This window comes from Somniosus microcephalus, chromosome 17, assembly GCF_052327205.1.
Source record: "Somniosus microcephalus isolate GS21.2 chromosome 17, FLI_Smic_1.0, whole genome shotgun sequence".
In the NCBI taxonomy this organism is placed as follows: Eukaryota; Metazoa; Chordata; class Chondrichthyes; order Squaliformes; family Somniosidae; genus Somniosus; species Somniosus microcephalus.
The window spans coordinates 9429406-9451706 of record NC_141003.1 but is presented as its reverse complement, the minus strand read 5'-3'; the positions used below and the strand labels follow the sequence as shown (position 1 = coordinate 9451706).

General features: G+C 46.0%; 1 protein-coding gene across 4 annotated transcripts in view; it reads right to left on the bottom strand.

Moving 5' to 3' along the window:
* The window catches only part of cfap54 (cilia and flagella associated 54), an 859633-nt gene that overhangs the window by 304503 nt on the left and 532829 nt on the right, over positions 1 to 22301 (bottom strand). For all 4 annotated transcript variants that reach the window (XM_086009903.1, XM_086009902.1, XM_086009901.1 and 1 more), the window contains 2 exons: positions 8374 to 8559; positions 7118 to 7205 (listed from right to left, as the gene is read on the bottom strand). In XM_086009903.1, the coding sequence (XP_085866029.1) occupies positions 7118 to 7205; positions 8374 to 8559 (274 nt within the window). The remainder of the gene's footprint in view (positions 1 to 7117; positions 7206 to 8373; positions 8560 to 22301) is intronic.

Below are 22301 nucleotides of genomic sequence, written 5' to 3'. Positions count from 1 at the left end.
AATCACACCCAGGGATGCCGAAGAGTGGCAGTATCTCTACGTTCGACAATGAAGTCGAAGATTGGGCGACATATGTGGAACGTATTGAGGTGTGCTGCAGGGCGAATGAAGTGCCAGATGCTAGGAAAGCACTGGTTTTGTTAAATTCCATGGGTGCAAAAACTTATGGCTTACTGCGAAACCTAATAACCCCAGAGAAGCCCGTGAATAAGAATTTCGAAAGCATAGTAGAAATCCTACAGGACCACTTAAACCCCACACCGCTGCTGATAGCAGAAAGATTTAAGTTCCATAAAAGGAACCAACATAAAGACAAAAGCAATGCTGAGTACTTAACAGAACTGCGCAAGCTATCGAAACACTGCCAGTTTGGAGTGGGACTAGCAGATACGTTAAGGGACAAGTTTGTGTGTGGGCTTCAAAGTGAAGGAACCCAGAAACGGCTTCTATCAGAAAAGGATCTTACGCTGGACAAGGCTTTCAGCATGGCAGTATCACACGAAGCAGCCGCACGGGGCGCTGCAGAGATACAACGGAGACCGCAAGAATATGGCACCAATTAAATGTCCTATGGAACAGGGAAGTGTTATCGCTGCGGCAGAACAACACACGATCAGAAGGAGTGTTGGTTCAAGGATCAAGTGTGCAGACAGTGTGGAAAAGCAGGACACATAGCAAGAGTCTGCAGGTCTGGGAAGAAAACCAACAGCAAGAAATCTCCACAGGAGAAGTACAAAAAGGTACATAAGGTGATGGACAGTAGTTCATACGAATAGAAAAGTGATACAGACTCCGGAAGCAAGGAGCTGGGTTGTCTGAAACTACATAAGGTAACCAAAATGGAGGATCACCAGACTATCTGGATTGCACTCAAGATAGACGGAGTCCAAGTGAAAATGGAATCGGACACAGGATCAGCCCTAACAGTCATAAACCAAAGGGACTACAAGCGGCTATTTTCACATATACCCTTGAAAGCTACAGAGATTGTCTTGAAGACGTACACGGGGCAAAAAGTCTACCCCAAAGGAAAAATAAGGGTGAAAGTGATATACAAAGGCCAGGAAATACCTAAAATTGACCTATATGTATTGCCAGATGGAGGACCACCACTACTAGGACGTGAATGGATCCAGAAGATACAATTAGATTGGCATTCCATACAGGCACTGAAGGTTGAGGCCAAAAAGGATGACGACGTTACACCGGGACGACTGTCAAAAATGCTAACTGACGCAAAAGAAGTATTCCAGGAGGGACTCGGAACACTAAAAGGCATAACAGCAACGATTAAAATAGAGGAAAATGCAAGCCCAAAGTTTCTTAAGGCCAGACCAGTGCCTTATGCGATCTGACCAGCCGTCGATGCAGAGCTCGAAGGGTTGGAACGTTCAGGAGTACTGTCCAAAGTAGACTGGAGCGAGTGGGCTACACCCATCGTTCCTGTAATGAAGAGGTCGTTGAGTAATACGCCTGGGGAACCAAAGAAGGTCCGCATCTGTGGGGATTTTAAGGTGACAGTGAACCCAGTCCTTCACACGGTACAATATCCGCTTCCACGAATTGAGGATATTTTCGCCTCGCTATCTGGAGGTAAACGCTTCACCAAAATTGATCTGGCCCAGGCGTACTTGCAAATGGAGGTAGAAGAAGCCTCGAAACAATACCTCACGATCAACACTCATAAAGGTCTCTACCAATACAACTGGCTGGTGTTCGGGGTAGCATCGGCTCCGGCTATTTGGCAAAGGGCGATGGATCAAGTCCTGCAAGGGATTCCAGGGACCCAGTGTTATTTGGACGACATCCTGGTCACGGGCGAAAATGAGTGATCACCTTGCCAACTTGGAGAAGGTGCTCACTAGATTAAAGGAATATGGGCTACGAGCTAATCGCCACAAGTGCGAGTTTTTCCAGAAGCAGATCTCGTATTGTGGCCACATTATCGATGAAGAGGGGTTACATAAGTCCCCTGAAAAGATTGAGGCAGTAGTCAAGGCTCCAGCACCGGAAAATGTGTCACAACTGAGGTCGTTCCTCGGGCTGGTGAACTACTACCATAAGTTCTTACCAAATTTGTCTACAGTATTACACCCACTGAACACCCTACTGCAAACAGGGGTACCATGGCAGTGGAATGACGAACGTAAACGAGCTTTCCAGAAGTGCAAAGAATTGATCACATCAAAAGAGGTGTTGGCCCATTTCAACCCAGCACTACCAATTCGTTTGGCATGTGATGCATCACCCTATGGTATTGGAGCGGTGCTGTCGCACAAATTCCCAGACGGGTTGGAGAGGCCAGTAGCCTTTGCGTCTCGGTCACTAACCTCAGCCGAGCGCAACTATGCCCAGATTGACAGGGAGGCCCTCAGCCTAGTATGGGGAGTAAAAGAATTCAACCACTATCTGCATGGGCAGAAGTTCACCTTGCTGACTGACCACCAACCACTTGTCTCCATCTTTAATCCAAAGAAGGGCGTTCCGGTGGTGACTGCACAACGGTTACAAAGATGGTCCCTTTTTCTAGGGGCGAACCAATATGAAATAGAATATAAAGGCATGAAACAGCATGGGAACGCTGATGGGCTATCACGCCTGCCACTGCCTACTGTGGAGGAAGCACCAGCAGTGGACCCTATCGAGATATTTTATTCGTCAATAATTGAACGATTGCCAGTAACTAACGCGGATATAGAGAAGGAGACCCGCAATGATCCGACGCTGTCTCGGATATATGATTTGACGGTGAGGGGATGGCCAACACATGGCGACTCACTGTTGCCAGCATTCTCATCCAGAAGAGAACAGCTGTCAGTATGCCAGGGGACAGTGATGTGTGGATCCAGAGTGGTGATTCCACCCAAGTTAAGGGAGAGAGTGCTAAATGAGCTTCATGAAGGTCATCTGGGAGGGGTGAAAATGAAAAGCCTTGCTAGGGCTTATGTGTGGTGGCCGGGGATCGATCAACAAATCGAGGACCTAACCAAGAGCTGCTCAGGATGCCAGAAGGTCCAAAATGCACCACCACATGCCCCTCTACACCCATGGGAGTGGCCCTCCTCTCCATGGCAACGGGTGCATATTGATTTTGCTGGTCCATTCATGGACTCAATGTTCTTAATAGCAGTGGATGCTCACTCGAAATGGCCTGAGGTGATAAAAAATGTCCTCAACCACTACAGAGAAAACGATTGCAGTCCTACGGACCATATTTGCCAGGAACGGCTTGCCAGAGCAGATTTGCTCTGATAATGGACCACAGTTTGTGTCCGAAGAGTTTCGGAAATTTATGAGAAGGAATGGGGTAAGGCATTACACATCCGCCCCGTATCATCCAGCCACAAATGGATTGGCTGAGAGGTTCGTACAAACCTTTAAAAAGGCGATAAAGGCCATGTGCGATGATGAAATTCCACTACAGCATAAGGTGGACAATTTCCTATTAGCCTACAGAAATGCGACACATGCAGTTACCAACCAGACCCCGGCCATGATGTTCTTTAACCGAAGGTTGAGATCTCGTCTGGATTTGCTCAGACCAAATGTGCGAAGAAATGTTGAGGATAAACAATTCCAGCACATCAATGAGAAGCCGACAAGGAGCTTCAATGTAGGACAACCAGTCTTGGCCCGTGACTACCGAACAGAGAAATGGCAACCCGGAACGATATGCACAAGGCAGGGGCCATTAATGTACACAGTGGATGTCGGGGAGAACATTGTGAGACGCCACGTCGATCAGATCTTAGCGTCACAGGAACGAGTCAACCCCATGTCTCGCGTACCTGGGGATGAACCCGACATACCGGTAGCATCTACTTCAGAGCCAGTAGCAGTGGAAACCGATGAACTAACCGACGAAAAGGGGCTAGAATCGCCTCCGCACCAAGAACAAGAACCTCAGGAAAGACGCTATCCCGAAAGGATCAGGAAGCCGCCCCAAGACTGAATCTATAAATGGACTATTGTTGTTTAATGTGCATGTTAAAGTGTTAATTGTTATTTGAATATTATGGGTACTGCTAATCTAAAAGGGGAGGAATTGTAGTGTATGTACCTTTAAGAGAGAACTACTTTTACAGCTCCTGTATACTGTAGTACCGGCAGTGACCACACCTGTATATAAGCCTTGAGCATGCCTCTGTACCCCCAGTCTTGAGACTACCCTACTCCAGTAAACACCTGTTGATTGTTAAGTTACAGCATCCGTGTAGTTATTGGAAAACATCATACTCTCAGAATTACGGATCTAACACACAACACTAACTGGGGGGAGAGAGAGAGAGCAACAGAAACTAGGGAGGGAGGGAGGGAGAGAGAGAGGGAGGGAGCTACACAAACTGGGGAGAGAGAGAGAGAAACAACCAGGCACACTTCATCACACCGGTTGCTGAGTGAGAAATGTTTTTACAATCAGGTTCAATCCCCCAGTCTGTACTGGCTTCAGCCAGAGCAGTGATAGAGGCGCTGTAATTGGCGTCAGTGCTTTTGGATTAGGAATGCGAGAGTCCCCTCCACCTCCCCCACCCCGCCCCGCATCCCCACCCCCACCCCCCGATTCATTTCAAAAGCAGAAGAAGTGGTGCACAAACATTACTTAACAGAAGTTGAACATTGTGGGAAATAAAGCTTAGAAACAAACTTTTCAGTTTAGTGATGGATTGACAATAGGATTGGCCCGGAGTCTCCAGGAATTTAAGATTAATCTCCAGGACACTGCTGCGAGCAAAAATCATAGCGGCATGAAAAAAAATTGTGTATTTTTAATATTCTTTGAACACTTCTGTTTATTAGTTATAAAAATATTGAAGATTGCGGGGGGTGCGGGGGAAGGCTGTTTGGCTGGCAGTCAAAAATCACCCAATTGGGTAACAACGTTTTTTTGTTTTCCAAATGTTGTAGGAAGGTGGGGCGCGACGAGGATGGACGTGTTGGGCGACCAATGGCGGGAGCGTGGGGGAGGCGCAGTTGGAGCAGGAGATCATGTGATGAAACCGCCAGGAAAACATTCAACCAGTGTTGGCAACCCTAGCAAACAATGACTTTACATAGAATGTCATCAAATATACAGCACACAATCCGGCCATTTGGCCCAACTTCTACCTCATCTCAGCCATTCACTATATCTTTCTATTCTCTTTTCTCATGTACTTGTGTGGTTTCCTCTTGAAAGTATCTAAGCTATTTGCCTCAACCACTTCCTGTGGTAGCGAGTTCCACATTCTAACCACTCTCTGAGTAAAGAAATTGCTCCTTATTTCGCTATTGGATTTATTAGTAACTATCTTGCTCTATGGCCCCTTGTTTTGGATTCTCCCACAAGTGGAAAGATTCTCTTCACATCTATCCTGTCCAACCCATTCATAAATTTAAAGACCTGCATCAGGTCTCCTCTAAGTCTTCTCTTTTCTAAAGAAAAAAGCCCCAACCTGTTCAATCCTTCCTGATAGCTGTAATCTCTGATTCTGGTACCATCCTGGTAAATCTTTTTTGCACTTTCTCCAGTGCTTCTATGTCCTTTTATAGTATGGAGACCAGAACTGTGCACAATACTCTAAGTGCGACCTGACCAGGATCCTGTACATGTTTAACATAAATTCACTACTTCTGAATTTTATACCGTATAAATAAATCCCAGTGCTTTTTTTTTATTCATTGATGGGATGTGGGCGTCGCTGGCTAGGCCTGCATTTAGTGCCCATCCCTAAATGCCCTTGAGAAGATGGTGGTGAGCCGCCTTCTTGAACCGCTGCAGTCCATATGGTGTAGGTACACCCACAATGCTGTTAGGAAGGGAGTTCCAGGATTTTGGCCCAGCGACAGTGAAGGAACGGCAATACAGGTCCAAGTCAGGATGGTGTGTGGCTTGGAGGGGAACTTGTAGGTGGTGATGTTCCCATGCGTCTGCTGCCCTTGTCCTTCTAAGTGGTAGAGGTCGCGGGTTTGGAAGGTGCTGTTGAAGAAGCTTTGGCGAGTTGCTGCAGTGCATCTTGTAGATGGTACACACTGCAGCCACAGTGCGCCGGTGGTGGAGGGAGTGAATGTTGAAGGTGGTGGATGGAGTGCCAATCAAGCGGGCTGCTTTATCCTGAATGGTGTCGAGCTTCTTGAGTGTTGTTGGAGCTGCACTCATCCAGGCAAGTGGAGAGTATTCCATCACACTCCTGACTTGTGCCTTGTAGATGGTGGAAAGGCTTTGGGGAGTCAGGAGGTGAGACACTCGCTGCAGAATTCCCTGCCTCTGGCCTGCTCTTGTAGCCACAGTATTTATATGGCTGGTCCAGTTCAGTTTCTGATCAATGGTAACCCCCAGGATGTTGATAGTGGGGGATTCAGCGATGGTAATGCCATTGAATGTCAAGGGGAGATGGTTAGAGTCTCGCTTGTTGGAGATGGTCATTGCCTGGCACTTGTGTGGTGCGAATGTTACTTGCCACTTGTCAGCCCAAGTCCGAATGTTGTCCAGGTCTTGCTGCATATGGACACAGACTGCGTCAGTATCTGACGAGTCTCGAATGGTGCTGAACAGTGTGCAATCATCAGCGAACATCCCCACTTCTGACCTGATGATGGAGGGAAGGTCATTGATGAAACAGCTGAAGATGGTTGGGCCTAGGACTCTGCCCTGAGGAACTCCTGCAGTGATGTCATGTGATTGAGATGAATGACCTCCAACAACCACAGCCAACTTCCTTTGTGCTAGGTATGATTCCAACCAATGGAGAGTTTTCCCCTTGATTCCCATTGACTTCAGTTTTGCTAGGGCTCCTTGATGCCACACTCGATCAAATGCTGCCTTGATGTCAAGGGCAGTCACTCTCACCTCACCTCTTGAGTTCAGCTTTTTGTTAGCATTTTTAATTGCTTTGCTGACATGTGATGCTGCTTTTAATGATTTGTTCACATGTATCCCTGGATCCCTTTGCTCTTCTACCCCATTCAGTTTCTTATTTTCTTGCCTGGAATGCTTACTGGAAAGCCAATAGTGACTTCAGTTTCTTTTAGACACATGAAATAAATAAAATAAAATTAACTGAATCCTTCCTAAGTTACCTCTAACATTATCTGTCAGGATAATATCAAGTTCAAATATCTGATTAAGTTACAAAAATACCTCCTGTTTCCTGCATAGAAATGAAGATTTCCTTGTTCATGGAGGGCCTGTGCACGCAAATCATTCTGGCCATTTGCTCGCAGTAGCTCTATTTACAACCAGAATACAAGAAACATTAGAGAAAAGCTTTTGTATTTTCTGCAATAGCAGATTTTTAAACATTCAAAGCTGAATTTTATTTGTTTAGAAACTACTATGGCCCATGTTGACCCACCATGCATTTCAGTGTATTGAAGCACTCTCATCTCATTTTTTCTTTAGGAAATTTAAAACACTAAAATGAATATTCAGAATAGCCTCCAATTCTCTTTCAAGGTTCTTTTTCTTCCCAGAATTTCACTGGAACATCACAATGGAGCTGGTGCATTGCAATGTACAGGGCGTTTCTACACTAGGTTGGCCTTGTTTCCAATTTTCTCTCCTTTTCTCCTGAAGGCTGAGATTCTTTTTAGGGTGTGATTCCACAGATGCTATCAACCCTTTAATACTTCACTTGAGTGTAGACAGGCTGTTTGACTGTGTGAGCATCACAACTAAGCCTCAACCTGTCCTCATGTACGCTTTCCAGCGAAGGTCAGTGGATAGTTGTCTGGAATGGGAACTTTAACTGATTTTCCATTCTGTAGCTCAGAGGCACTAATGCTTATCATTGCCTCCAGGTGAGATCAGCAAACACAGTACAGACTCCACACAGAACCTAGAATCACCCTGGACTGTACAGCGCAGCACAATACTAGGCAACGCATTCAATCAATCCATGCAAGGACCTATTACTTTTTAAGCAACAAATAGCTACAAGGAGCATTTTGGTATCTGATGCATTGGAATCATTTTAAAAGTTTTGATTAATATATAGATTTTGTGACTGTTTTGCAACAGTGACCTCTGCACCTAAACTCATACAAAACTCCTGTGATGGTACCTCCGGCATTGCACTTTGCTTATTTGTTAAAATTAAAGTTATTAAAATTGAATGGGGGCATAGAGTATTTTTATGGTTAGTTAAACTATCGACTGAAAACCTTGAGTGTACATTTTGAGTGTTCCTCAAAATGGTCCATGTCTATGCTTGAAGTACACATATTGTCTATGACATATTGTCGTCCTCATCTACACAGACATGAACAAGTGTCTTTACAATAAACAGAACCACAGTGTAATAAGGCATCTATAAAAGCACTGCTATCATATTGTTTGATACTTTTAGGTACATATTCATGTACCATTAAAAGTAGACGGTAATGTGCATATCTTACCAATGCTATTATCATACGATAAGATCACAAGTGAAACCTGTGACCAAGGCAGTGGCTTACTCATGACATCCTCAAATAAAAGAAAGTCTTCGTTTGACAGGTCAGCGGGTTTGGAATTTTCAATATTCATTGGTGATGCACTGAACCCAACTTTACCAGGTAGACGTCTCATGATGTCTTTCCGTCCTAAAATGTAAGGAGACGGAGCTTCAGCCTTTTATTACAGCTCTTAGTACAAATGGATGATGTCCTTTTCTGGTGAAATCTGAGAAAGCCACAACATCTTCTTGTAGACAAATGTCACTCCCAGTTATCACAATGAAAATAAAATTATTGCCTAATTCAGCCTTAATTAATACACATGATTTTCTTATTACTTAATAACATAACTATATCTTAAACATTATGTGGGGCTAAATTGGATAGCCCCCGAAAACGGGCACAGGGATCGCGATGCGCGATTACCCTGTGCACGTTCAATGTAATGCAGGCAGCATTATGATTTCTGCATGTAGCCACACTAACCACGCTGTTCATTGACTGCACACATCAGCAGGGGCCCAATACTATTACTTACTAGCACTACTTAAAGCTAGCCTGCATCTCTTAAAGGGAAGGTGCAATTGTGGCAGCTGGAGGTGCTGACATCATTCAGAATAGAACTGTGCAACAAAGAACAATGGCTGACCATGGGAGAGAGCATACACCAAGGTTTTCCGACGCTGTATTGGAGGTCTTGGTGGAGGAGGTGGCAAGGAGGAGAGATGTAATGTATCCGCAGGGGCGCAGGAGGCCCAGCAGACAGATGGTGAGAAGGCATTGGGAGCAGATAGCCGTGGAGGTCAATGCCAGGAGTTTAGCATGGAGGACATGGATGCAGTGTCGCAAGAAGTTTAATGATCTCACACGAGTGGTCAAGGTCAGTGAATGCATCTTCAAATGCCATATTCCACCAATTGCATCACGAGCGTCAGCCACTGCTCAATTCACCACACTCTCATCATTCACCTACCAACAATCTCTATCAATCAGTACTCATACCTAACATTCATATGCGTCACTTCACCCTCACACACTCAGCACTGTTGCAAGTCTCACACCCACATCTCACATCTTGCACACACAGCCGGCTATTCAACCATGACAGCCACATCACCCAAACATATTGCACAACACTCACTGACACATTTCCCTCTCTCTGGACATGTAGGAGAAAGTGGCGCACAACCGCAGGCAGCAGGAACTAACCAGAGGGGGAGTGGTACGCCTGCATGTTCTAACCTCCATGGAGGAGACGGTGCTGGCCATTATGGAAAGGGCCATTGCTGAGGCTGTGGCCAGCGGTGGGGCTGAATTCATAGAAGGTGATGGTATCGTCATACCTAATCCTCCTCCTCGCATTTCACTTCAGCCTTATCCCACAATCTCTACTGACTTATGTGGGACCGAAAGTCCATATTACCTGAGTACTTAAAATGTTCTTTCTGCAGTCTGTGAGACCAGCACACAATGAGTTAAAAGTTAAAACAGCAGCCTGCTGAGCATGGGTTCTAAATTGTGTAAGGGCTGTCCCTTCATGATGGCAAGGTTGTGCAGCATGCAGCATACCACCACAAATCTTGAGACACGCTCAACCGAGACTGCAGGGCTCCTCCAGAGCGGTCCAGGCAGGTGAATCATTGCTTCAGCACACCAATGGTCTGCTCTATCACAATTCTTGTGGCAGCATAGCTCTCATTGTATGCATACTGCGCATGTGTACATGGGTTGCGAACCAGAGTCACGAGCCATGCCGCCAGTGGATAGCCCTTGTCACCCAGTAGCCACCCTTTCGTTTGCTGTGGTGGCTGAAATACAGGTGGAACAGCAGAGAGCCTCAGAATAAAGGCATCATGACTGCTGCCAGGATACTGGGCATTGACCTGCATGATCACATACCAGCTGCACGTTGATGGAGTGGTATCCCTTTTGGTTCTGGTACATGGCAGAGTTGACATGCTGCGCCTGCAAATCATTGTGCTTGCAGTCAATGGCACCCTGCACCACGGGGAAGCCTGCAAACCTTGCAAACCCTTGTTCTCGCTCTGCCTGCTTCTCTCTGGCAAGAGGGAATAAAATGAAGGTATCTCTCTTTGCACAGAGAGCCTCAATGACCTCCCTCATGCAACAGTGGACTGCAAACTGCGAGATGTTGCTAATGGCCCAGAAATTCGGGTCGGGGGCTTCCCATGGGTGCAAGCCCCGACCTGCACTTACCTAGCGCCGGCCGTTGAGCTGTGGGCCCGCGTGAGATTCTGATCCTGGCCCTCCTTCAACTGCCGGCGCGCAGTGCTTGCGTATCCCAGGGGCGCAGTTAGTTCAATGCGTCCCCTGGCATCACGTGGGCCATGGAGAGCCAATGGTAGCAGGGAATGCTTCATTCATAAGTTTGACAGGAAGAGCTGTCAAACCTATAAATACTATAAGCCCCAAAACATCACTAAAACTTCAAATAAATTTTTAAAAAACATCACTTTTTAAAATAACTTTAAATTACATGAAATAACTTTTAAACAATAATTTAAATTTTTGAAAAAATTAATTACATTTTCTAACGGAGCTAAAAATAACTTACCTTTCTTTTAAAGTATTTAAAAATAATAAACCTGTGGAAAAAATGTTTTAATTTTAATTAATTCACCACTTACCTTGTTAAAAGCAGGCCTTGCACCTGCATTTTAAAAGTGTAACTGCTGGAGACTTACCCTCCTGGAGAAACCTGCAAAAGAAAGTAAGTTCAATGCGCACGCGCTGCCTCTCCGGCGCACGCATTCGACCACTGAACCCCTTCTTTCAGGGGAACGGAAGTGCATGCACGAAACCGGCACTTTTGTTGGGCCTACGCATGAGTACCCCGTGCGTACTCATGCGTTGGGACCCGAATATCTGGGCCATTATCTCCAGCATTAGCCTGGAAGGAGCCAGACGCATAAAAGTTCATGGCCATGGTCACCTACACAGCCACTGGCAATGCGGTCCTTTCCCTGCTCTGAGGTTGGAGTTGTAGCTGCAGCAGTTGGCAGATTTCAGTGACGACCTCCTTAGTGAAACACAGGCGTCTCAAACATTAGTCGTCGCTGAGGTTCAGGTAGGAGAGTTGCTCCCTTACGCAACAGTGGGCGGCAAATTGCGAGATGTTGCAAATATCTCCAGGTCCAGCCTGGGAGGAGCCCGAGGCATAAAAGTTCATGGCCATGGACACCTTCATAGCCACTAGCAATGCGGTCCTCGCTCTGCTCTGAGGTTGCAGTTGTGGCTACAGCAAGCGGCAGATTTCAGTGAGGAAGGCCTACTAATGCACCCATGTCTGGGAGCAACTAATTTGTGCAGAAGTCTTGAAGTCAAAAAATGTACTTTAGTACCTGCCACACCACTCCCTAGACACTTTTGAAACAACTAGAGGAAGGACCAAAAACATGCAGAATTGTAGCAACAGCCAGAAGAAATGATCATAGAGTGGTTACAGCACAGAAGGAGGCCATTTGGCCCTTCAAGCCCGTGCCGGCTCTCTGCAAGAGCACTTCAGCTAGTCCCACTCCTCCGCCCTTTCCCCGTAGCCCAACAAATTTCTTTGCTTCAGGTATTTATCCAATTCCCTTGTGAAAGCCACGATTGAATCTGCCTGCGCCACCCTCTCAGGCAGTGCATTCCAGGTCCTGACCACTCGCTGCGTAAAAAAGTTTTTCCTCATGTCGCCTTTGGTTCTTTTGCCAACCACCTTAAGTCTGTGTCCTCTGGTTCTCGACCCTTCCGCCAATGGGAACATTTTTTTTTATCGACTCTGTCTAGAGCCCCTCATGATTTTGAATCCTTCTATCAAATCTCCTCTCAACCTTCTCTGCTCGAAGGAGAACAACCACAGCTTCTCCATTCTATCCACATAACTGAAGTCCCTCATCCCTGGAACCATTCTTGTAAATCTTTTCTACAACCTCTCTAAGGCCTTCACATCCTTCCTAAAGTGTAGTGCCCAGAATTGGACACAATACTCCAGTTGAGGCCGAACCAGTGTTTTACAAAGGTTCATCATAACTTCCTTGCTTTTGTACTCTATGCCTCTATTTATGAAGCCCAGGATCCCGTATGCTTTTTTAACCGCTTTCTCAACCTGCCCTGCCACCTTCAACGATTTGTGCACATAGACTCCCAGGTCTCTCTGTTCATGCACTCGCTTTAGGATTGTATCCTTTAGTTTATATTGCCTCTCCTCGTTTTTCCTACCAAAATGTATCACTTCACACTTTTCTGTGTTAAATTTCATCTGCCACGTGTCCACCCGTTTCAACAGCCTGTCTATTTCTTCTTGAAGTCTATCACAATCCTCCTCACTGTTCACTATACTTCCAAGTTTTGTGTCATCTGCAAAATTTTGAAATTGTGCCCTGTACTCCCAAGTCCAAGTCATTAATATATATCAAGAAAAGCAGTGGTCCTAGTACTGACCCCTGGGGAACACCACTGCGTACCTTCCTCCAGTTCAAAAAACAACCGTTCACCACTACTCTCTGTTTCCTGTCACTTAGCCAATTTCATATCCATGCTGCCACTGTCCCTTTTATTCCATAGGCTTCAACTTTGCTGGCAAGCCTATTATGTGGCACTTTATCAAACACCTTTTAGAAATCCATATACACCACGTCAACCGCATTGCCCTCATCAACCCTCTCTGTTACATAGAAACATAGGAGATAGGAGCAGGAGTAGGCCATTCGGCCCCTCGAGCCTGTTCCGCCATTTAATGAGATCATGGCTGATCATCCAAATTCAGTACCCTGTCCCTGCTTTCTCCCCATATCCCTTGATCCCTTTAGCCTTAAGAAATATATCTAACTCCTTCTTGAATATATTTAATGAATTGGCCTCAACTGCCTTCAGTGGTAGAGAATTCCACAGGTTCACCACTCTCTAGGTGAAGAAATTCCTCCTTATCTCAGTCCCAAATGGCTTACCCCTTATCCTTAGACTCTGACCCCTGGTTCTGGACTCTCCTGCCATCAGGAATATCCTTCCTGCATCTAGTCTGTCTAGTCCTGTTGGAATGTTATAAGTTTCAATGAGATCCCCTCTCATTCTTCTAAACTCTAGCGAATACAAGCCCAATCGACCCAATCTCTCTCCATAAGTCATTCCTGCCACCCCAGGTATCAGTCTGGTGTATCTTCGCTGCACTCTCTCCAAGAACATCATTCCTCAGATAAGGCGACCAAAACTGCACACAATACTCAAGGTGTGGTCTCACCAAGGCCCTGTACAACTGCAGCAAGACATCCTTGCTCCTGTACTCAAATCCTCTCGCTATGAAGCCCAGCATACCATTTGACTTCTTAACCGCCTGCTGCACCTGCATGCTTACCTTCAGCAACTGGTGCACAAGGACACCCAGGTCTCGTTGTACTTCCCCTTTTCCCAATCTATTGCCGTTCAGATAATAATCTGCCTTCCTGTTTTTAGTTAAACACGATTTCCCTTTAACAAATCTGTATTGGCTTGCGTTAATTAATCCACACTTGTCCAAGTGACTGTTAACTTTGTCCCTGATTAATGTTTCTAAAAGCTTCCCCACTACCGAGGTTAAACTGACTGGCCTGTAGTTGCTGGGTTTATACTTACACCCTTTTTTGAACAAGGGTGTAACATTTGCAATTCTCCAGTCCTCAGGCACCACCCCCATATCTAAGGAGGATTGGAAGATTATGGCCAATACCTCTGCGATTTCCTCCTTAACTTCCCTCAGCATCCTAGGATGCATCCCATCCGGTCCTGGTGATTTATCAACTTTAAGTGCAGACAGCCTTTTTAGCACCAACTCTTTATCAATTTTTATCCCATCCAGTGTCTCCACTACCTCCTCTTTCACTATGACTTTAGCAGCATCTTCTTCCTTGGTAAAGACAGCTCCAAAGTACTCATTTAGTACCTCAGCCATGCCCTCTGCCTGCATGTGTAGATCTCTTTTTTGGTCCCTAATCGGCTCCGCCCCTCCTCTTACTACCCGTTTATTATTTATATGCCAATAGAAGACTTTTGAATTCCCTTTTATGTTAGATGCCAATCTATTCTCATACTCTCTCTTTGCCCCTCTTACTTTCTTTTTCACTTCCTCCCTGAACTTTCTATATTCAGCCTTATTCTCAACGTGACATCTGTCATGCTCTTTTTATGCTTCATACTATCATCTTACTCCCTATCTCTTTCGTCATCCAGGGAGCTCTGGCTTTTGTTGCCCTACCTTTCCCCCTCGTGGGAATGTACCTCAACTGTACCCAAACCATCTCCTCTTTAAAGGCAGCCCATTGTTCGGTTACAGTTTTGCCTGCCAATCTTTGATTCCAATTTACCCGGGCCAGATCCGTTCTCAACCCACTGAAATTGGCCTTCCTCCAATTAAGTATTTTTACTCTTGATTGTTCCCTGCCCTTTTCCATAGCTAATCTAAACCTTATGATACTATAATCACTGTTCCCTAAATGTTCTCCTACTGACACTTGCAAATTAACCAGCAACTAACCTGTAAGTAGTTGATGATCCCTTTAAATAGCGCTGTTGGGGGGATCCTTCATGCTGCTTAACGCATGTTCAGTTATGCGAGCTTAAGAAAGGGTGTCAGCTGGAGCTTGGAGATCCAAAATGGCAGTGCTAGCGTCAAATCAGCATTGCACGCAGATTGACATCATGATCTGCCTGCTCTGCATACATCCGGCAGACGTTTAGTGCTAACCCTTTTACCAAAATGGCGTCACATGTGCTTCACGTCAGAAGTGTGCGTGAATGCCGCAGATGTCATTTTGGAACCCTAACGGCACTCTTAGCACCCAAAAAATGGGCGCAACCGAGCCTAATTTCTCACCCTATGAATGGCATTCTAATTTCACCATGGCCGTGAATTTCCTAGGAGCTGCTCCCATCTCTGCTGCCATAACTTCACCAGAAGTGCGATACAAACCCTGTTTACACACACAAACAGGGTTTCTGCTGCACGTCTGGTGAAGTAACAGCAGCAGAGTGGGAGAATTCCAAGGAAATTGCCAGCCTATGGTTTCACTTTATTACTGTACCTCTCTATTTTATTCTGGAGTAATCTGTTGTGATTTTTTATGTGCTCATGAAAGCAAGATGGATCCTAAACAAGCTAAAAAAGCTCAAAAGAAATAAATCCCAGGGATGAATGGTACTTATTCCATGGTACGAAGACAGACAGGGGAACAGATTGGTGAGGCATTATGAGAGTTCCTGCTGACTAGGGAGTAGATTAGAAAAAGGCTCACTTGGCAGCCATTTTCAAAAAGGGTAACGAAACAGGTAACTACAGACCCATTAGTTTTACTTCAATATCATGCAAAATAATTATCAGGAGTAAACTTGAGAATTATTTGCACAATAATAACTGAGTAAACAGTAACAACATAGGTTCAGAAGGAGATCCCCCCAGGCCAATTTCCTGAACTTCTTGGAGGAAGTGACATCCCAAGTGGTCTGTGGAAAGCCCTACTATATTGGGCTTTATTTTCAACTTACTGTTCGAGTGTAAATCTGACGTTTGAATTGGCCGCTCATTAAAGAAACCGCCTGATTTTAATTTCCATTTATTTCAATGAAAATTAAAATTGGATGGTTCCTCTAAGAGGCAACTGATTCACAACACCAGTTTTACGCCTGGGTGGCAAATCGAAAATTCGCTAATTGTACCTATACTTCCAAAAGGCATATGACAAAAATTCTACACAAGAGACTACTTGTTGACCCCAATGCAATGGGGATTTAGAGTAAACCTTGGGAACGGATAAGAAATTGGTTGAAAGGTTAAAAAAAGTGACTAGTAGTTGGAAGAGTTGCAATCGGATTTTTAAAATTAAAAAAAACTTAAATGCCTGCATCATGCAGGAGTAAATTTTGTGGTGTAGAAGAGCTGGCAAAAATGGTAAGATTTATGGGGCAGGATTTTCATTGGGCCGTGGAGGCGGGATTGGAGGCGTGTGGGGGGTTAAAATCTCAAAATCGGGGGGCATGAACCCATCCCGCCCCAACCCGCCTCCATGCCAGTTTCAAAGGAGGCGGATACCCGACCTGTGCTGGGACCCGCCTCCCCGAGGCGGGAAGGGGATTAGTGCCAATTAACTGCCTGTTAACAGGTAGTTAATTGGCAGTTTTTAGCCTAATCCCTATTTTTATTGCTGAAGTGTGGGATTCCCGATGGCTCCAAACGACGCCAAGTTAGCGAAGCGGGCCATCGGGTTGAAGGGCTTGGAGGGTTCAAGATGTCTGGTGTTCAGGTGAGTGATGGGTGCATGAGTTCAGAGGTAAGTGTGTTTGGTGTGTGTAAAGTGTTTAAAGAAGTTTTACTTACATTTACTTACCTTTACAGCCTTCCTTCCTTCAGGTCTCGGGAGTCCCTCATCTCACCGGCACAGAAAGCAGAATGGCTGCAAGCTGTCAAAAGTTGCAGCATTCAGCTTTCTGTTCTGGAGAGATCTCTAAATCAGCCTGAGAGGAAGGAATTAACTTGGAGTACAGATTGTCAGTGTTTGACAGCTTCAAACAGCTATCAAACGCTGATGTTTCATCTGTCAAAAGCTTTTGACAGATGAAATGTCAATCTGTGACATCACCTGCTGCCGGGTGGCCCTTAATTGGCCTGCTGAGCCCGCTGGGCGGGCTCAACAAGGTCAATCAAGTGATAATCGTGTGGGTTGGCCGCAACTCGATGGAGGCGGGTCTACAACCCTGAAAGTTGTAGTCCCACCTCCTACACGCCTCCTCAATCAAAATCCAGCCCATGGTGTTTGATGTCATCCCGCCAGTCCCTCTTCTAAGGTCAGGATGGAAGATGTGGGGCACTTTATGGGCCTATCCCCTTCTAGAGATAATTTCTTCTTCTCGAGAAAAGAGGCAAAGACCCAGCACAATTGGATTTCCCCTCTTAAATTCCAGCCACCCCACCCTAAATGCCACCGTCCCACCCACCCAGCCCCAAAATCTATTCAGTTGGCATGAGAACATAAGAAGTAAGAGCAGGAGTAGGCCATACGGCCCCTCGAGGCATCCACCCGTGCTCCCCTTAGCCTCGGGAAATTGGCTGGGTCAATGGTACAGCCAGGGGCAGAAGTCATGGCCAGCTAAAGCTACAGCAGTGTTGGGATTGGGGAGGAAAGTCCTGCCCTGGTTAAGAGCGCCCAAATTCATTTTGCTTAGCACCCTTACAGCCAGCAGACAGGAGAAACTTTCACCCCATCAGGACTGATATAAACTTGCACCGAGAGATGAAAGACCAATGTCTAATTAATTGCATTACCTGTGCTGAGTTTAAACAAATTACGACTGCCATATTATGCGATTGATAAAATAGAGTCACAAATTTTGACTACTGACTATGTCCTTCTAGGTGGAAGAGGTCGCGGGTTTGGAAGATGCTGTCGAAGAAGCCTTGACGAGTTGCTGCAGTGCATCTTGTAGATGGTACACACTGCAGCCACTGTACGCCGGTGGTGGAGGGAGTGAATGTTGAAGGTGGTGGATGGGGTGCCAATCAAGCGGGCTGCTTTGTCCTGGACAGTGTCGAGTTTCTTGAGTGTTGTTGGAACTGCACTCATCCAGGCAAGGAGAGTATTCCATCACATTCCAGACTTGTGCCTTGCAGATGGTGGAAAGGCTTTGGGGAGTCAGGAGGTGAGACACTCACCGCAGAATACCTAGCCTCTGACCTGCTCTTGTAGCCACAGCATTTATGTGGCTGGTCCAGTTAAGTTTTTGATCAATGGTGACCCCCAGGACGTTGATGGTGGGGGATTCGGCGATGGTAATGCCATTGAATGTCAAGGGATGGTGGTTAGACTCTGTCTTGTTGGAGATGGCCATTGCCTGCCACTTGTATGTCGTGAATATTATCAGCCCAAGCCTGAATGTCGTCCAGGTCTTGCTGCATGCGGGCATGGACTGTTTCATTATCTGAGAAGTTGCGAATGGAACTGAACACTGTGCAATCAACAGCGAACCTCCTCACTTCTGATCTTATGGTGGAGGGAAGGTCATTGATGAAGCAGCTGAAAATGGTTGGACCAAGGACACTGCCCTGAGGAACACCTGCAGTGATATCCTGGGCTGAGATGACTGGCCTCCAACAACCACAACAATCTTCCTTTGTGCTAGGTATGACTCCAGCCAGTGGAGAGTTTCCCCCTGATTCTCATTGACTTCAATTTTACTAGGGCTCCTTGATGTCACACTCAGTCAAATGTTGCTTTGATGTCAAGGGCAGTCACTCTCACCTCATCTCTGGAATTCAGCTATTTTGTCCATGCTTGGGCCAAGGCTGTAATGAGGTCTGGAGTCGAGTAGTCATGGCGGAACCCAAACTAAGCAACGGTGAATAGGTTATTGGTAAGTGCCACTTGATAACACTGTCGACGACACCTTCCATCACTTTGCTAATGATTGAGAGAATTTTCCACATTGTCGGGTAGGTGCCAGTGTTGTAGCTGTACTGGAACAGCTTGGCTAGAGGCGTGGTTAGTTCTGGAGCACAAGTCTTCAGCACTATTGCTGGGATGTTGTTGGGAGCCTTTGTTCTATCCAGTGCATTAATCCGTTTCTTGATATCACGTGGAGTGAATCAATTTGGCTGAAGACTGGTTTCTGTGATTGTGGGGACCTCAGGTGGAGGCCAAGATGGATCATCCACTTGGCAGTTCTGACTGAAGATGGTTGCGAATGCTTCAGCCTTGTCTTTTGCACTCATGTGCTGGGTTCTGCCATCATTGAAGATGGGGATCTTCATGGATTCTCCTCCTCTCGTTAATTGTTTAATTGTCTGAATAAGTCTGTTATGAGGTACTTTATTAAATGCCTTTTGAAAGTTCATATAACAACTACTGCACTACCTTCATCAACCCTTTATGTTACTTCATCAAAGAACTCAAGTCAGACACGATTGCCTTTAACAAATCTGTGTTGGCTGTCCCTTTTGCCGGGCCATGAGGTTACAGATTGTGGTGGAATACAATTATACTGCTGCTGATGGCCCACACCACCTCATGAGCTCCTAGATCTGTTCTCAATATATCCCACTTAGCATTGTGGTTGTGCCACACAGCACGATGGAGGGTGTCCTCAGTGTGAAGGCAGGACTTGGTCTCCACAAGGACTCCAACTAATACTGTCATGGACATGTATCTGCATCTGCAACAGATCGATTGGTGAGGACAAGGCCAAGAAGGTTATTTGCTTGTGTTGGTTCTCACACCTGCTGCCATATGTCCAGTCAGGACTCAACCAGCTCATTCAGTGGAGGTACTACTGAAGCACTTTTGGTGATGGACATTGAAATCCCCGCACATAGAAACATAGAAGGTAGGAGCAGGAGTAGGCCATTCGGCCCCTCGAGCCTGCTCCGCCATTCAATGAGATCATGGCTGATCATCCAAATTCAGTACCCTGTTGTGTATGTAATATGTGTGCTACTTTGAACCTATGGACAGGACTGCACTACTTGTTGGGCGTAGTGATACGCAGTACCACTCCTGGCCATAGGGGTATAAATAGTACTGTGGGTACTGATCCCCCTCAGTTCCCGCCTGTGGGCATGAAGTAAAGACCTATGTATAGTCCCTACCTCCAACCAGTAAAGACCTGTTTTATTGTTACTGATTAAGTCTGAGTATTAATTACTTGAACAACTCACAGACTTAACACTGGCGACGAGTCAGGTTCTTACCCTGCGGCAGTTGAAGAGAGGTTTCAAACATCACCACCCCACTAGAAGCGACAGGCTTTAGGACTCTGAAGCCTCCATCAGCGACTGAGCACTGGAGTGCAGCAAACATCCTGACAGCTTCCAGCGACTGACAGAAGTCTTTCTGCAGTTTCCTTGTTCAACCTAGGTGGTGGGGTAAGCCGTGCAGTGTTGGCTGCAAAGACAGGGCTGGGGAAGTTGGAGAAGATAAGGGCGATCGCAATCCCTGATAAGAGCCGCGGTGAAACGCGCGAGCGGGTAAGCCAGAGCCCGGGAGGGAGCGAGCAAGAGCCGCTTCGGTCGGGAGCCACTTCGCGATCCAGTGATCGCATCCGCTGATAAGGGCAGCACTCGGGCGATCACGGCGAAGATAAGGGCCGCACTCGAGGGCTGAAGGGAGACGGCGTCGGGGGACGGGTGAAGACCGCCAAGCGCGGGAAAACCGCCATTTTGTGGGCGGAGGACGACGGCAAGAGCGGGAAGCCGCCATCTTTGATAACAAGTAAAGAAAATAAAATCTGAGAAATTGCAAATCTACAATGCCTAAACACGGGAATATTAGCACCTTTGATAGTGACCTCGAAGATTGGGCCATATATGTTGAAAGAGTAAAAAATTATTGTAAGGCCAATAAAATTCGTGACCAAGATAAAGCTCTAACATTATTAAATTTAATGGGTGCGAAGACATACGGGCAATTGAAACACCTGTTATCACCAGATGAACCGGCGGATAAGACGTTCGATGAGATTGTTACTGTCCTGAAAGATCATCTAAACCCCACGCCGCTGATGCTAGCGGAACGATTTAAATTTTACGACAGAAGGCAGCTACAGCATGAAAGCAATGCTGATTATTTGCTGGAATTGCGTAAATTAGCGAAATATTGCCAGTTTGGAACGGGACTGACAGAGGCACTTCGAGACAAATTTGTGTGTGGTTTATTTAAACAGGATACACAAAAGCGACTGCTAGAGGAGAATGAGCTGACGCTTGAGAAGGCGGTCACTATGGCAGCAGCATACGAAGCCGCAGCGAGAGGCACGGCAGTAATGCAGCTACGGTCACCGGAGCTCAGTGCACACAAATTGGGTGTGAGTTCTGGCAAATGTTATCGTTGTGGAAAGACAACGCATGATCAGAACCAGTGTTGGTTTAAAAACCAAGAATGTAGAACTTGTGGTAGGCTTGGACATATAGCTAGAGTATGCAGGTCAGGGAAGAAGACCAGCAACAAGAAGTCACCGCAAGGAAAATACGCAAAGGTACACAAGGTGACCGAACAGGAGTCCGATTCAGACGCTAGCAGTAATGAACTGGCTAGCTTAAGAGTACTCAACGCTGGTAAGGGTGCAGACCTCCAGACAATTTGGGTCACTCTTCAGATAGAAGGAGTCCAAGTAAAACTGGAATTGGACACTGGATCGGCATTGACGGTCATAAATAAGAAAGATTACGGAAAGTTATTCCAACATATTCCCCTACAGGATACGGGGATTATATTGAAAACATACACGGGGCAAAGAGTGTACCCCATCGGGAAAATAGAGGTTGCAGTGGTCCACAAGGGCGAAGACAGTCAAATAATGGACTTATATGTGATATCTGAAGGAGGTTCTCCACTACTAGGACGGGAGTGGATTAGGAAAATGAATATGGACTGGCATTTCCTACAAACAATAACGAGTGAGAACTCGGTGAAGATAGTCGGCCCAGACTCTGGAACGGATGATGGTAAGCCCAACTCAGGTGCAAAAGACAAAGTTTCAGCACAGAATTCCACTGAGCAACAACAACATAGTTTAACTGTGGATTCTGAGTCTGGCAAGTCTACTGATGTGCCCATTTCTGAGGGACACCGGGCTCGAACTCAACTCCATTTCAAACTACAACAGCAATTAGAACAAATGCTTCGCCGTTGTGAGCAAGAGTTGAATGCAACGAAAGAGTTCTTTGATATAGAGTTGGAGAATCTGGAAAGACAACAGAAGCAGCTGATGGAGAAAATGGAGCAGGAGCACACAAAACGTCTGATGTCAGAGGAGTTAACGGTCAGCCAACTCCTGCATATGCTGAAGGACAGGACTCTGAAATGGGAAAAACTTGAACACGAACTTCAATATTCAAACGAAAGGGGTTCGGAGCTCTCAAAGGTTATTGGAAG